Source organism: Anarhichas minor, unplaced genomic scaffold (genome assembly GCF_050575085.1).
Source record: "Anarhichas minor isolate MPS153535 unplaced genomic scaffold, ASM5057508v1 ptg000041l, whole genome shotgun sequence".
NCBI lineage: Eukaryota > Metazoa > Chordata > Actinopteri > Perciformes > Anarhichadidae > Anarhichas > Anarhichas minor.
Genome location: NW_027466487.1, coordinates 3,794,951 through 3,807,564, shown reverse-complemented (window position 1 = coordinate 3,807,564; position 12,614 = coordinate 3,794,951). Strand labels below are relative to the sequence as shown.

The following is a 12,614-nucleotide window of genomic DNA, read 5'->3' as shown; positions in this document are numbered from 1 at the left end:
AGGAATAGACTTATGAAAGAGAGAGTGGCTGTGCTCTGTTGAGGTTGGTAATGCTGCGATTGTAAGAAATAAATTGCCTTTGGAAACTGGATTTTTCGCCATTTATTGCACTAATCTAAAGAAAGCAAGCAGCAACCGTATGGGCTTTTTTATAGGCAACGGAGTCACTATATGAATATATGGACTTTCTGCATAATGAGTAGCCTACTTTTACTTTTGTTACATTATTCTATATGTACTCTATAAATTCTGTAATAGTTAGGCTATTATACTTCAGTAAATTTATGAGCTGAAAATGAAATCGAGTACTTTTACATTGTGGTATTATGTGAAGGAATACAGGATACATCATTTTCAAAGGTCATAATAATAAAATAAAAAAAATAAAAAATAATAATAATACATTAAGAAAATAAATTAAAAAAAACGTTAATGCTTAAATTAATAAAAATAAAGATACTTTTGTATTTTATAAAATCATTTTTTCTGTTTTCATTGAGTTCGTTATCATTGTGATTGTCGCGCTGCAATGAATGCTGGGTGGCGCTGTGAACGTTCTTTTTTTTTTTTTAAATAAAGTTAGTTCAATTCAAACAAAATGGCAGCGCCCTGTGATCACCCGTGTTGTTGGACCGATAATGTGAACGGAGCAGTTTAATACATTTTCGACGCATTCAAAATCAGGTAAAGGCACTAAATGCCACTTCTTTGTCAGGTATGTTGTTTACTGTCGTGATGTCGATGTATTCATAACAACAGATAACCGTAAAAAATGTTTTCCTCCTTCAGAGAAATGGGGCTGTCAATAAAACTCGAAATAATGCACGTTATTACCTACAATCACACTCAAAACAATGGCCCAATATTATACAAGTTTTAAATTATAATTCTGTCTTTATTTTATTTATTATTTGCACTGCCCAGCTCAAGCCTCGTTATTTTGGCTCGACTGATATTGATGGAATATATTTTGGATAATAATCCATTAACTTTGCTCAGTAAAGTGAAGAAGAAGTTAATAGTATAGTTTGGCCTTTTTGTCTTCATTTGGAGGCATTCCTGCCTCCAGTTGTGTATTTATAATATTTATTACGTGTCGTTTATTACTTTTTATATTGTTATGATTTTGAAGATTATTATGCTTTGAGTGGGACATTTTAGTTAAAATAAACTTGTCAGTGTTCTCTGGTGGACTAAACTATATATATGTATCTCGTTCACTGCAGGCTTTCTTGTCTTCATTTCAGAGGAGGTATGGCCGCTGCAGGAAAGCCAGTTAAAAAAGAAATCAAAAAGTATATTCCAGTCAAGACCTCCTTCACTTCACCATTCACTCCAAAATGGAGCCCACTTCCACAAGAAGACATGCATTTCATCCTGAAAACCCTAAAGGACAAGCTGGTTTCCACTGGTCTTGAGAAGAAAGAGGTGAAAGTGTTTCGCCCGTGGAGGAAAAAGAAAGACCAGAAACCTGCTGCCACATCAGAACTTGTTCCCCAGGTGAGCCAGGATGGACAGGTACAGGATTCTCCCACAAACGGCTGGACAGACGTGGCAGCTCGGAGGCAACTGGCCATTGGCGTCAACGAGGTCACTAAAGCTCTGGAGAGGAACGAGCTCAAACTGTTGCTTGTGTGCAAGTCTGTGAAGCCGCCCCACATGACGGATCATCTGATAGCGCTGAGCGCAACGAGAGGTGTGCCGGCCTGCCAGGTGCCTCGTCTGAGCCAGAGCTTGTCGGAGCCGCTGGGCCTGAAAAGTGTCCTCGCTCTGGGATTCAGACAGTGTGCCTCCAAAGAAGACGAGTTGTTCACTGACACTGTTGAGGCCATTGCACTCAGAGTGCCTTCAGTAGATGTTGCATGGCTACAAGGTGCAGCACCCAGAGTAACGCCTGAGGACCACGTTGACATGGAAGAGGAGGAGGAAGTCGAGGAGAAGAAGGGCCAGAAAAGGAAACTTGAGAGTGAATCTGAGGAAGTCACAGAGTCTGCTTCCTCCTGCACTCTGCAACCTCTCAAAGTGAAAAAAATAGTTGCTAACCCTGCAAAGAAGAGTAAAAAGTCGAAGTCACAGCCAGTCAAATAAAACAGAGACTCTGCCTGGATAGTGAAAGGACCAATCTTATGTTTTTACTTGTTTTTAATATCTAGCATTTCACCTCCAGACTCTAAAGTTGGGATCCACTGCTTTAGTTCATTCACATAAAACTACCTTATCAGTTTTTAGTTTTGTGAAAGCATTTTTTAAACATTTTGGGCAGCCATTTGTTTATAATTATATTTGCGAGGACTTGAAACTTGCTTGAGATAGGTCCCTAATTCATTACAGTGAACTAGAGCTGAAACATTAAATTCTCTGGTTTCAGCTTCTCCAACATGAGGATGATTTTGAATGTTTATTAAATATCTTTGGGGTTTTGGACTGTTGTACATCAGACGTCCATGGTTTAATTTTCGTAAGGACTCTGGTATGATCCTTTAAATTGACTTTGTTTTCTAGGTAACATTTCTTTGGCCAGAAACTGAAATCAATCAATTAAATTGATGTTTTTCTGAATGAAACTAAACTGTGTGACATTATGTATTTTTCCTGTACTTTGGTAATATAACAAACATTTCAGACCCCAGAGTTTAACAGTTCTCATAGTTAAAAGTAATCAACATAAGGGAAAGTACTAACTTTGTATTTCCACTGCCCCCGTCATGATAAGAAGTGCATTACTCATGGACCTTTTTTAAAGTGAGTTTATTCAAACAAATATCCATGCTGGTATAGCCGACGTGTGTGTTGAAACAGATTGTTACTTGCATGGGGGTCATGTCTAAATGATGCTGGTACGAGTTCTTTAGCTTTTTCACAGCTTGCAATGGATGTGAATAAAAATATTGTTCTTCAGTTAGAGAAAGCTGTATGTCGTTTCAAAAGTACACCCCACCCCAAAATCTGAATTAAAAAACAAAACATCTTTTAAATAAGGCAGGTATTTCGGGTTGAGTTCTCACTGAAGGGTGTGGCTAATAACATCAATGCTAAAAATGATCACGGTAGCAAAACTGACATGCTCAAAGTTCATTCAAACAGCTGCAGGCAACACATCTGGGACACATCCAACATCCATGAGGCACACCGTTGACTCAATAACCCAGTAACATTGGTCTTTGTCAATGTAACTCATTTAACTTTTCAACGGTAAAAAAAATAATCTTTGAGCCCTGAAGCACTGACTCCAGTGGTCGTCCTTTCCTGCTAATATATAAAGGGATAAGAGGGAAATAACATCACATACAGAAAAAGTACAACAAAAATGGCAGCAGCCTTGACCTCTCGAGTTCTGCAGAGCCACACGAACACAAAGTAACGAACTCAGAGTAAGACAACGATTCAAAAGCATGTTAACCTTCGAGTACACCAGCAGCTCCACCACAGGACCAGGGGCGTGACAACAGTGTTTCATCAAAGATCTTCATCTTACTGGTAAATAACAAATACTCCAAAATCTGTATTTTAACCGGAACATTTTGGGAAATACTGGAAAGAAAAAGAGGAATTACGTCTTTAGGCATTTTGCAAAGTACAATTATAAATATCAGGACCGTTCAGATCATTTTCATTTAGCTGCACGACACACTCAAAAAAGACCCACAGTATATTTTTCAGACACACAAATACAGTACCATTAAAGAAAATAATCCAGATAAAAAAAACAGACCTCAAGAAACCGGAAAAGCTCAAATTTCAAATGTATGCGGTTACTGAAACAGACTTTTGTTATTCAGCCACTGCGTTCTGAGTGCATGCTGCTCAATTATAACATCGACACTTTGAATGTCTTTGAGAGTTTGACGAACAATGTGTTTAACATCCTACTGCAGGCGAGGGAATTATGGTTATGTTTGTATTAATAAGAGAAAGTGTCGTACTTCTGGCCAACCAGCTGCTATTTAAGGGCTCCTTATTCACTGCTTTGCAACAGGCTACTGAAAGTAAGACGTCATAGTTTCTCTGAGTGGCAATGACTAAAATAATAATAACTGACCGTGGCTGCTGTAAACAAGATCTAACTGAGAACATTGTTTTTACTTTTTCAAAGTGAGTAAGCCATTTGTATGCTATAAATGAAGCTGTAACTCTCTGTCCTGCTTGTGCACTCGGCTGGTCATCCGTATTTTGTTCAGCTACTGTAACTTTTGCCTATTTAACAGCCTCACTAACTGAACAACACACCATTCACATGCAGATAACCCTGAGCTGCACGAGTGTATCAGTGAATATAACCCAACATGTGGTGTAGATGTTCTATTAAAAACTAGAAACGTTATAACATGAAAACAGCTCAAGTCTGAACCGCAACCCATCCGTTTTCAAATCTGATCTGAGAAAAACAAAAAGGACCGTTTTGCTTTTTAATTAAGGAACTCAAAAATTGTGCTTCATTGATGCAATACATTCTTCATCAAAAACCACTTTAAACCCACGTTATGTGAACAAACTCCGTGACATCTACACTACCCAAGAGGAAAATACTTTGGATAAGCCCTCCCAAACCACAAACTCACACTACAGGAATAAATATGATCTGGCTTTAAATGTACAGGTAACTGTATAATTCTAACAAAACAAAAGAAAATACATGTATATCAATGCACCAGTTGGTTGAGTCCTTCCATGAAGATATCCTTTGTGTGTATATGTGTGTGTGTGTGTGTGTCATTTGACAGTGTTTGTGTTGCTGTGTGTATAAAGTTAAGATAGTTTTCTTCTAAATGCTTGAGGGAAAAAAATGGTGTTTATACGTCAGCTATCACAGAAACATGTTCTTAGCATTTCTAAATTCTACTGAGGCCCAAAAACAGCCAGCAGAGAAACTTCTGACCACAATGATATGAGAGGGAGATGGAATCAATAACTCTTTAAATGCATTTTGTGGTCATGTTTACTTGTTGATTATCATTTACATAGATCAATGTCAGTGAAGTTAAATGACATGCCAGTCCCTCGCAACAAGGTGTCTGCTGAGGAAGAAGAACTTAACAAAACTCACAATGTCAAGGCATCCTCTTGTATGTCGAACTGGTGTGTTTTAAATGTGAGGGTGCATGTCGGGAGCGTTGTACTGTACGAGTGTCTCAGGCATAGCATGATTTCACATTCAGGATGTTGATGATTTAAGAGTTTTCACCTCCGGGTGAACTGAGAATGTTCTTGAACCGTCTCCCGGTCGGTTTTACTGTTGTAGTTCTCATTGTCTAGCTTGGGCTACCTGTACGTCCAGGTAAGGAGTAGCCAGAGGCCGCTATCGTCCTTTTGATCAGTGTTTGTGTAGCAGCCGCGGAGAGACCCGCTACTGAAGGACGAGGCCAACCTGAAACGCAGAGGGGACTTGTTGTTAAATGAGTTTTGACAAAAAAAAAAATAAAGCAAACATTTTGTAGATCAGATGCTGAAGCCGGCTGCGTCAGATGTTGGTAATGGCGGCGCTACGATGCAGATGGTGCCCTTTCAAAATAAAAAGTGGAGATAGCGGAGGAGAATTACGTCTGAAATAGGTGTTTTTTTTGTGTTATTTAATATCCACTACTGATGTTACTAAAAGTGACAGCGTGTTCCAATTCAGAAACTATTGAAGTTTTTTTTAGTTTTTTTACATCTTGAGTATTCGCAGTCAAAGTAGTAGGAATCATTTATTTTGGTCCTTGACAATTTTCCCAAAAGAATGCACATTAAAAAAAACAAAAACAATAAGGCATGAAATTAACAGATGTAAGTTACTAAACAGTGCCCTGGTTGGTTCGTAATAATCCTGATTTATGATTCAGATAGCTCTCTTCTGTAGCTTTAAAATTGGATTAGTTAGTTTTGATAGCGTTACGTCATACCTCCACACAGCAGGTAATGTACGGAACTACGAAAGAATGAAATTATCAGCCCTACTTCCTGTTTACATAGTGAATAGTTTCCTAGCACCCGATCTACAAATGACTAGTCTTTACTATCCAAGACGACCCTTTTTTTCTTTACCAGTGCAACGGATTTAGTAAATCCCTAGTTTGAAACCAGCTAGGAGTTACAAGAACTTAGGAGGGACTTTACACACAAACTAACTGGTGCAACCCACTGCAAATGAAAAAGATTCCTTTTTGCAATACTGCTAATATCATTACCCCTCACATAAGTCTCCTTTTTTTGCCTCACAACTTTTGTGGGCTGGAAGGCTAACGTTGCCCCACGTTCCTACAATACGACTCTCCCATTGACTACAGCATTTTAGTAATGACGTTGCAGAGGCAATAGCATTTCAAGTTTCATATTAAACAGATGTTAAATACAGCTTACACTGCCAATAATGTCTACATAATGCATCTAGGGCCTGCTTCACCTCTCTTTATTGGCTCTTAACACCAGACCTCGTTGATTGTTTGCTCACACAAAAATCACGCTGCTGACCTTATCGGGGTCCATGGGGGGACATTTCCAGTTGTAAAGGTAATACTGCAGATTTCCATCTCCTATGCCAAACTTCAGCTTCTCCAGGAACACCTTATTCTCCATTAGATCCAAGGCATTGAACACATCAAAACCTTTCTGTTAAACACACAGAAGAAGCCACGAAATAAATATCATGATGAATCACACAGTAGCAAGAAACTTTAACTATAAACACTGTTGATGATTGAAATAGTTAAGGCCCTGGATTGTGCCCTTTTTCATGAATTTGCAGCTCTGGAAGCCTCCTTCCTTTTTCCTAAACTTAAAGTTAATAATAGGACCACAGAACAGGTTCATTATTGGTAGTGCCATGTGTTTTACAACAATCTACACAGAGTGTAACATTACCAGCTTGGCCAGGATCAGTGCATCATTCATTAAGTCCAGTAGTGGGGTTTGTGTATGAACGTTGTAAAAAGAGTACGCAGCCTTCAGGCTCCTATGGAGAGGGTGGTGCATCACAGTTGAGGGCAGAGTGTAGAAACTAGTGAAATCTGTAAGTACACCACCGGAACCCTGAGAAGACAAGAGGCACAACAACTGTTACCAGAGAGAAGAATCAACAGACAGGCCGCCGCACGTATGTGGAGGATAGAAACTCATTCCAGATACCTCTACTACAAATGTGTCAATTATGTTGTCCTGTGGCAAGAACCAGTGAGCCACCTCCTCCTCTCCCAGAGAGGGTGCAAGCTGGAAACGTCGCAGGAACTTCTGTAGCAGTTCGGTGACCTGGCTGATGTCACGCCTCTCCATCAGCCGCAGACCTGGAGTCTTAGTGCTCTATATGGGGTAAAGAGAGCAAGAGGGGAAACAGTGAAAATAAGCTCCTGCCATTAATAGGGATTGTAATGAAAAAGGTGCAGGGATGGCAGGTTTAAGTGTTTACATCTGGTAGTCTGTAGAGTTTCATGGTTCTTTGCAGAGTCATGTTCCTGCTCAGGTGGGAGAATTTAACTTCCACAAGTTTTCTGGGGTTCAAAGAACGATGCCAATACCTGACAGACAGAGAAAGGAGCAAAATAAAGAAAAGCACAAGAGAAAAAGAGTTACGGAGTATTGGTTTTAAAGGACTTTCTGGCACTGTATCCTATGCGTTTCATGTTTGGATACTGCATAGCATACCTGCATGTGGACACAGGTTTAGGCAGTACTACCCCTGCTGTGTATACTGCCTGAAATATTCCTTCTATGTTCACCCTCCGTGTGATCTCCCTGATTAGCACTGGGGCGACGCGCTTTGAGCGCAGCTTCTTATGAACACACAGGAAGTTGATTTCCACCATCCTCTTCAGTCTAGAACGGCAGAAGGACAGAAGGTGTGCGTTACAGTGAAGGGGTCTCTTCGGACTCACGTCCCCGCTCCAAACGTAGACGATCGGTAACGAATGCTCACGTGTCATAGATGCGTATATCTGCGGGGATGGCGCTGATGAAACCGACGAGCTTCTTATTTGAGGACACTCTCACTCCACAATGCCACTGTGGTAACCAGCCGGGTGGACGCAGAGCCCTGAGAGGGGAGGAAACGGTGAGTGGGAGAAAAATATATTTAGTACATATTTGGCGAGCAGTTGACTAAAACATCAACAAAGTAATAAACAAGAACAACATCAGACCTGAAAGCTTACCATTTGAGAAAGTTTGGTGAATAATCAAATCTGAACATGTTGTCGTCATCCTCCACATAGTTTTCATTCAACAACGTGTACAACTCCTTCAGCTGGAAAACACACAGCAAGCAATTCCTTTTTTTTTTACATAATTTATACTAAATGTATTTTGTATTTAGTCACTTAATCAATTAGACAACCATAAGAAAATGAATTGCTAAATATTTATTCAAGCAAACATGGAAAACATTCCCCGCTTGGTTTTATTATAACAACATTTTAGACTCAAGTTTGGACAAAACAACACATTTGTAAGTCACCTGGTGCTCTGTACAATACTTTAATGGACATTTTTCACGTTTTCTAACCTTTTCTGGACTAAACAGCTTAATCAAGATAATAATCAGCAGATGTATAGTTTAGTGTCTGAGTCAAACGCAACACTTACTACATCTGCGTTGCTGAGATCCAGAGTGTCCCACATAAAGCCTTGAGGTAAGGAATATGGCTCCTGTCTAATGTTTTCTTTGTCTGCTTCTATGGGCCCGTGACTCGTCACCACCTCATCTGTAAAGAAGATATAAAAACATTTTGTCAATCACCATATTTACCAAGGACCTGTAAATTTAGCATTTTGCTCAAGAAACACTAACCCTGAGTAAAACACAAGTATTTATTGTTAATTGCCGACAGTTATATTTATAAAATCAGCATTTGTGGCAGTAGCCCTCCTGCACAGACTAGACACGTAACAGTTTAATATAATTATAACGCCCCTGAGCAGGTCCAGTGAGCATGGCTGTACCCCTACTGAACTTAACACCTGACGTGCTTTTTGGACGCTTTGAGTGGCACAGACTGTGACAAAATAAAACCAATAGATGGCACTGGTGCACAGGCACAGTGTGCAAGAAGGATGATAAATGGAGTCTCTGCTGACAGCTGAAGTAACACTGTTCAAGTTAGGAAAGAAAATTAAGCAATTACCGTAATCAGCAATTGGCCAACCTGATGATTAATAATAATTCAGTCGTTGAGAGCTCATGAGGTACCACATGCATTCATGTTCTCAATAAAAGCTCAAACATGACATGGGACTATTTTTGCGGCACCATTAAAATAAATAACGTATAAATCAAACAAACAATGCTCTTGCTCACTCGGTCTAAGCTACATAGGTACTTACTCAGCTTCGGCACAGGCTGGGTGTCCCAGAACTGGTACTTGTGCTTGGCTGCCTCATCGATGCTCTTTGCTGGACCCTGGCAGGACAGCAGCTCCATGGCTCTTTGGATGTCCTGCAGCTTCTGAATGGGCAAGCCAGGGTTCTACACGTAGAGAGGGGACATGTGCACAAACAAAGATCAGAGACAGTGGGATTCAAGTACAAAGACAACATGAATTCACTTGGTCCTGCATGTGTGACATGATATGATATGCAGCAACATGAAACACACAGTTTCTATATATGATTGAATGCCCTTAATAATTCAAATGTACTCATAAAGACAACAGAGTGCATGCCCCTGTCAAACCCTGTTATTGTTAGTTTGTTTACGTGCACACTAGTAAACCTGTAGGTCTTATCGTTTGGTCATTCTTTGGATATGGTGTTTACATGGAATACAAGAAACCAGGTTATTCATATCCCACTAAACAATATCCAGGTTTGTGATAGTGGAGGTATTTGATGTATTCATGGTAAGTTGCAGTGATTTCACAATTTTTTTTGGCAAAATCTGAAATTCTATGAATGAAACTTGAACTCTGTGGAATTTGTCCCTGGTGCCTCAGTGTCCAGAGTTTACAGTACATTGTGTGTGTGTGTGTGTGTGTGTGTGTGTGTGTGTGTGTGTGTGTGTGTAGATCGAGAGGTGTCTTTTATTTATTTGTTTAATTCTCTCAGCCACTCTTTGTCATTTGCCAATCCATTGACCTTTACCATTCGGTTGATTTTCTTCATCGTACCAGCAGAAATTAAAGAGCGGAGCAACAATTTAAGTGAATTCTTTACACTACTGTGAGACTTACACTTTAATTTCAGTGTGCATTACATTGTTTAACATCATGTTTTAGGTTTTATCGATTACTCAAGCTTCACAAGCACCTGCCCACATGACAGACAGAGATCAAACATCTGGATAAGGTGTTAACATGCAACAGTATCCCAGTTTTGTATCCGAGTACTTCAATGTATTCAGGTTTCTCATAACTGGGATAAGGGCTTATTTGATGTGTACATGGACAAGACATAACTGGAAACAGTAATGTCCATGTCGTTTCAAGGTTGCTTTTACTAAAAAAAAGCCACTACCACGTTAAAATGAGGGTTACCTCAGTAGCTGTGGGATTAAAGTCTATATTAAGGTTGGATAACCCCAATTGATGCATTCACACTTCTGGCAAACAAACAGGGTTGGGTTGCTAGTGTGCAAACAGACTTGTCTGCGTTTCCCCTCAACTACTCCTAGTACCCGGTCTACCATCAGCCTGGCACTAACTAGGTTAGTGGGTTATGGTTTTGGATCTGCCATGAAAAGGTCTGTGCATATTTCAGTGGGTCATCTTCGCACCTTTATCTCCTGAGAGTCAGAAGCCGAGTCAGATTTGGCTCCCCCCGAGCTCGGCTTCTCTTTCTTCCTCTTCTGCTTCTTCTTCTTCCTCTTGGCCCCCAAATCTCCCCCTGGACTCCTGCAGATAATGAACACATCATTAAAACAGGGGCTCACATTAGCCTCTCGACACACAACCAAAGCAGCAGGAAGCTAACGTTGGCTAACATAGCGACGAATGACAGCTGAGCTAGCCGACCGTTAGCAACGTCTGAACGGTCATCATGTCGTCCAGTCAGTCACTGGCTGAGAGTATACGTTTGTTCCTGAAGGCAGACGCGCTTACAACAACAGAAACGACACCACCACACAGGTTTCAAATCATCTCCTCCTGTGGTTACTGGCTTTAAATGACGGCCTTGTAGCAAACCGCCTGGCTGTGTTTGAGTCGGCTAACGTTAGCTAACTGCGCTAGCCATTCCCCAACGAGCACACACATAAACAGGCAGCGCACAAACGAGCTGAAATAACCGTTACTGCGTTTCCCAACCCGGAGCCGACAGGCCGCCCTCACCCTTGCATGTGCTCATTCTCCTCCTCGTTGTCCCCGTCTATCCCGCAAGTGTCCTGGTCGTCCAGCTCCAGGCTCTGCTGACTGGCCGCGGATTCACTGTCCTCCGCCATCATAAAAATGTTTTTTTTAAAAATTGTCAGCCACCGTATATGATGGAGATCACGGGCAACGGCGAGAGATGGAAACACAAAGAAAGAGCCGAAGGAAACCACACCGCCTAGAGGCCGATGGAGGGAAAACAGAAATATATATAAACTATATTTTAACGTGGAAACAATCCCAATTTAACTGCTTGCTAATTTCAAAATAAACAGAACGATCATTACTAACAGTGGCCCGGTTTTCTACCTGTCCCGGTCAGTCTGTGGTCATTTTAATTAACACAACTTTAATTAGCAATATGCACCATGTGAGCACAATTCTAACAATATAAATTAGTACTAATCAATTTATCTTTTCTTAAATAATGAGAAAATAACTATGAGGCAAATGTTTTTTGCTCACCATAGCATTAGTTTAGTTTTAGTTTATTTTGCACAATTTTTAAACAATCAAATAAAAATAAACAAACATAACAGTGCAGGAAGAGGCAAAAAGCCAACTGGGCTTATTTGAAGCCTCCACCTATATAATATGAATGTCACAATATTACAAAGAACATAAAATGAATATGCATAAGATATGACTACGTAAAATACAGATTTACCTTTCTCAAAACTCAAGACCACGGTATGAAGTACAACAGAGTACAACATACAGAATATAATAGTGATAAAACAATGGAACATAAGTTACTTAAATAAAGATACTTTAAAGATAGAAACTACTTCAAGAAGGCCTATTATCTGATCAACAAAATGTATTAAGAGATATATATAGAAGTTATTTTACTATTAATAACACCATATTCTATTTATAATATTATTTTTAGTATTGTTAGATCAAGGCATTTGGTGAATAATATAGAAAAGTGTGATATTTCCAGCACTCAATCTTGACAATCTTCTCTTCGGAGGGAGTTCCTGAGCAAAATGTTGATAACATGACATCTCTCGGGCTCTCCATTGACACCTTTCATGTTTGTTCAGTTATACAAAACACAGATACACACACAAGTCATTCCAGTTTGGCGGTTTATTCAGAATAATAGGCTTCAAATATAATGCACGCAACCAAGTTACACACTCAGGATGCTGTAATGCAACTCCACCCTCGATCTAGATGTTGGTGTGAGATACTAAGAGAGGAGAGATCATTCACAACACCAACTCACACATCATTTTGACCAGGCAGAGGAAAGGAAAGAAGTATACACACTGTAATATGATTGTATGACTATATGAGCCTTGAGTGGATGCATGTTGATTATTTGTCAGTCTGACAACA

The 12,614-nt window shown here is 39.9% G+C and overlaps 2 protein-coding genes across 4 annotated transcripts; one reads left to right on the top strand and one right to left on the bottom strand.

Annotated features, from left to right (window-relative positions):
- Positions 1-556: 556 nt before the first annotated feature.
- Positions 557-2,898, top strand: rpp38 (ribonuclease P/MRP 38 subunit). 2 transcript variants are annotated; one of them, XM_076109150.1, is made up of 2 exons: positions 557-684; positions 1,227-2,898. In XM_076109150.1, exon 2 carries the CDS (start codon positions 1,255-1,257, stop codon positions 2,086-2,088), a length of 834 nt encoding a protein of 277 aa, XP_075965265.1. In that variant the 5' UTR covers positions 557-684; positions 1,227-1,254; the 3' UTR covers positions 2,089-2,898. The 2 variants fall into 2 exon arrangements, with proteins under 2 accessions (XP_075965265.1, XP_075965266.1); XM_076109151.1 differs by having other exon boundaries at positions 621-684; positions 1,248-2,898.
- On the bottom strand, positions 2,732-11,396 carry nmt2 (N-myristoyltransferase 2). 2 transcript variants are annotated; one of them, XM_076109148.1, is made up of 12 exons: positions 11,229-11,396; positions 10,676-10,793; positions 9,289-9,430; positions 8,551-8,669; positions 8,121-8,212; positions 7,886-8,002; positions 7,615-7,785; positions 7,379-7,487; positions 7,102-7,272; positions 6,838-7,005; positions 6,448-6,585; positions 2,732-5,365 (listed from the first exon to the last, which is right to left on the bottom strand). In XM_076109148.1, exons 1-12 carry the CDS (start codon positions 11,339-11,341, stop codon positions 5,345-5,347), a joined length of 1,479 nt encoding a protein of 492 aa, XP_075965263.1. In that variant the 5' UTR covers positions 11,342-11,396; the 3' UTR covers positions 2,732-5,344. The 2 variants fall into 2 exon arrangements, with proteins under 2 accessions (XP_075965263.1, XP_075965264.1); XM_076109149.1 differs by lacking the exon at positions 11,229-11,396 and adding an exon at positions 11,001-11,177.
- Positions 11,397-12,614: the final 1,218 nt, after the last annotated feature.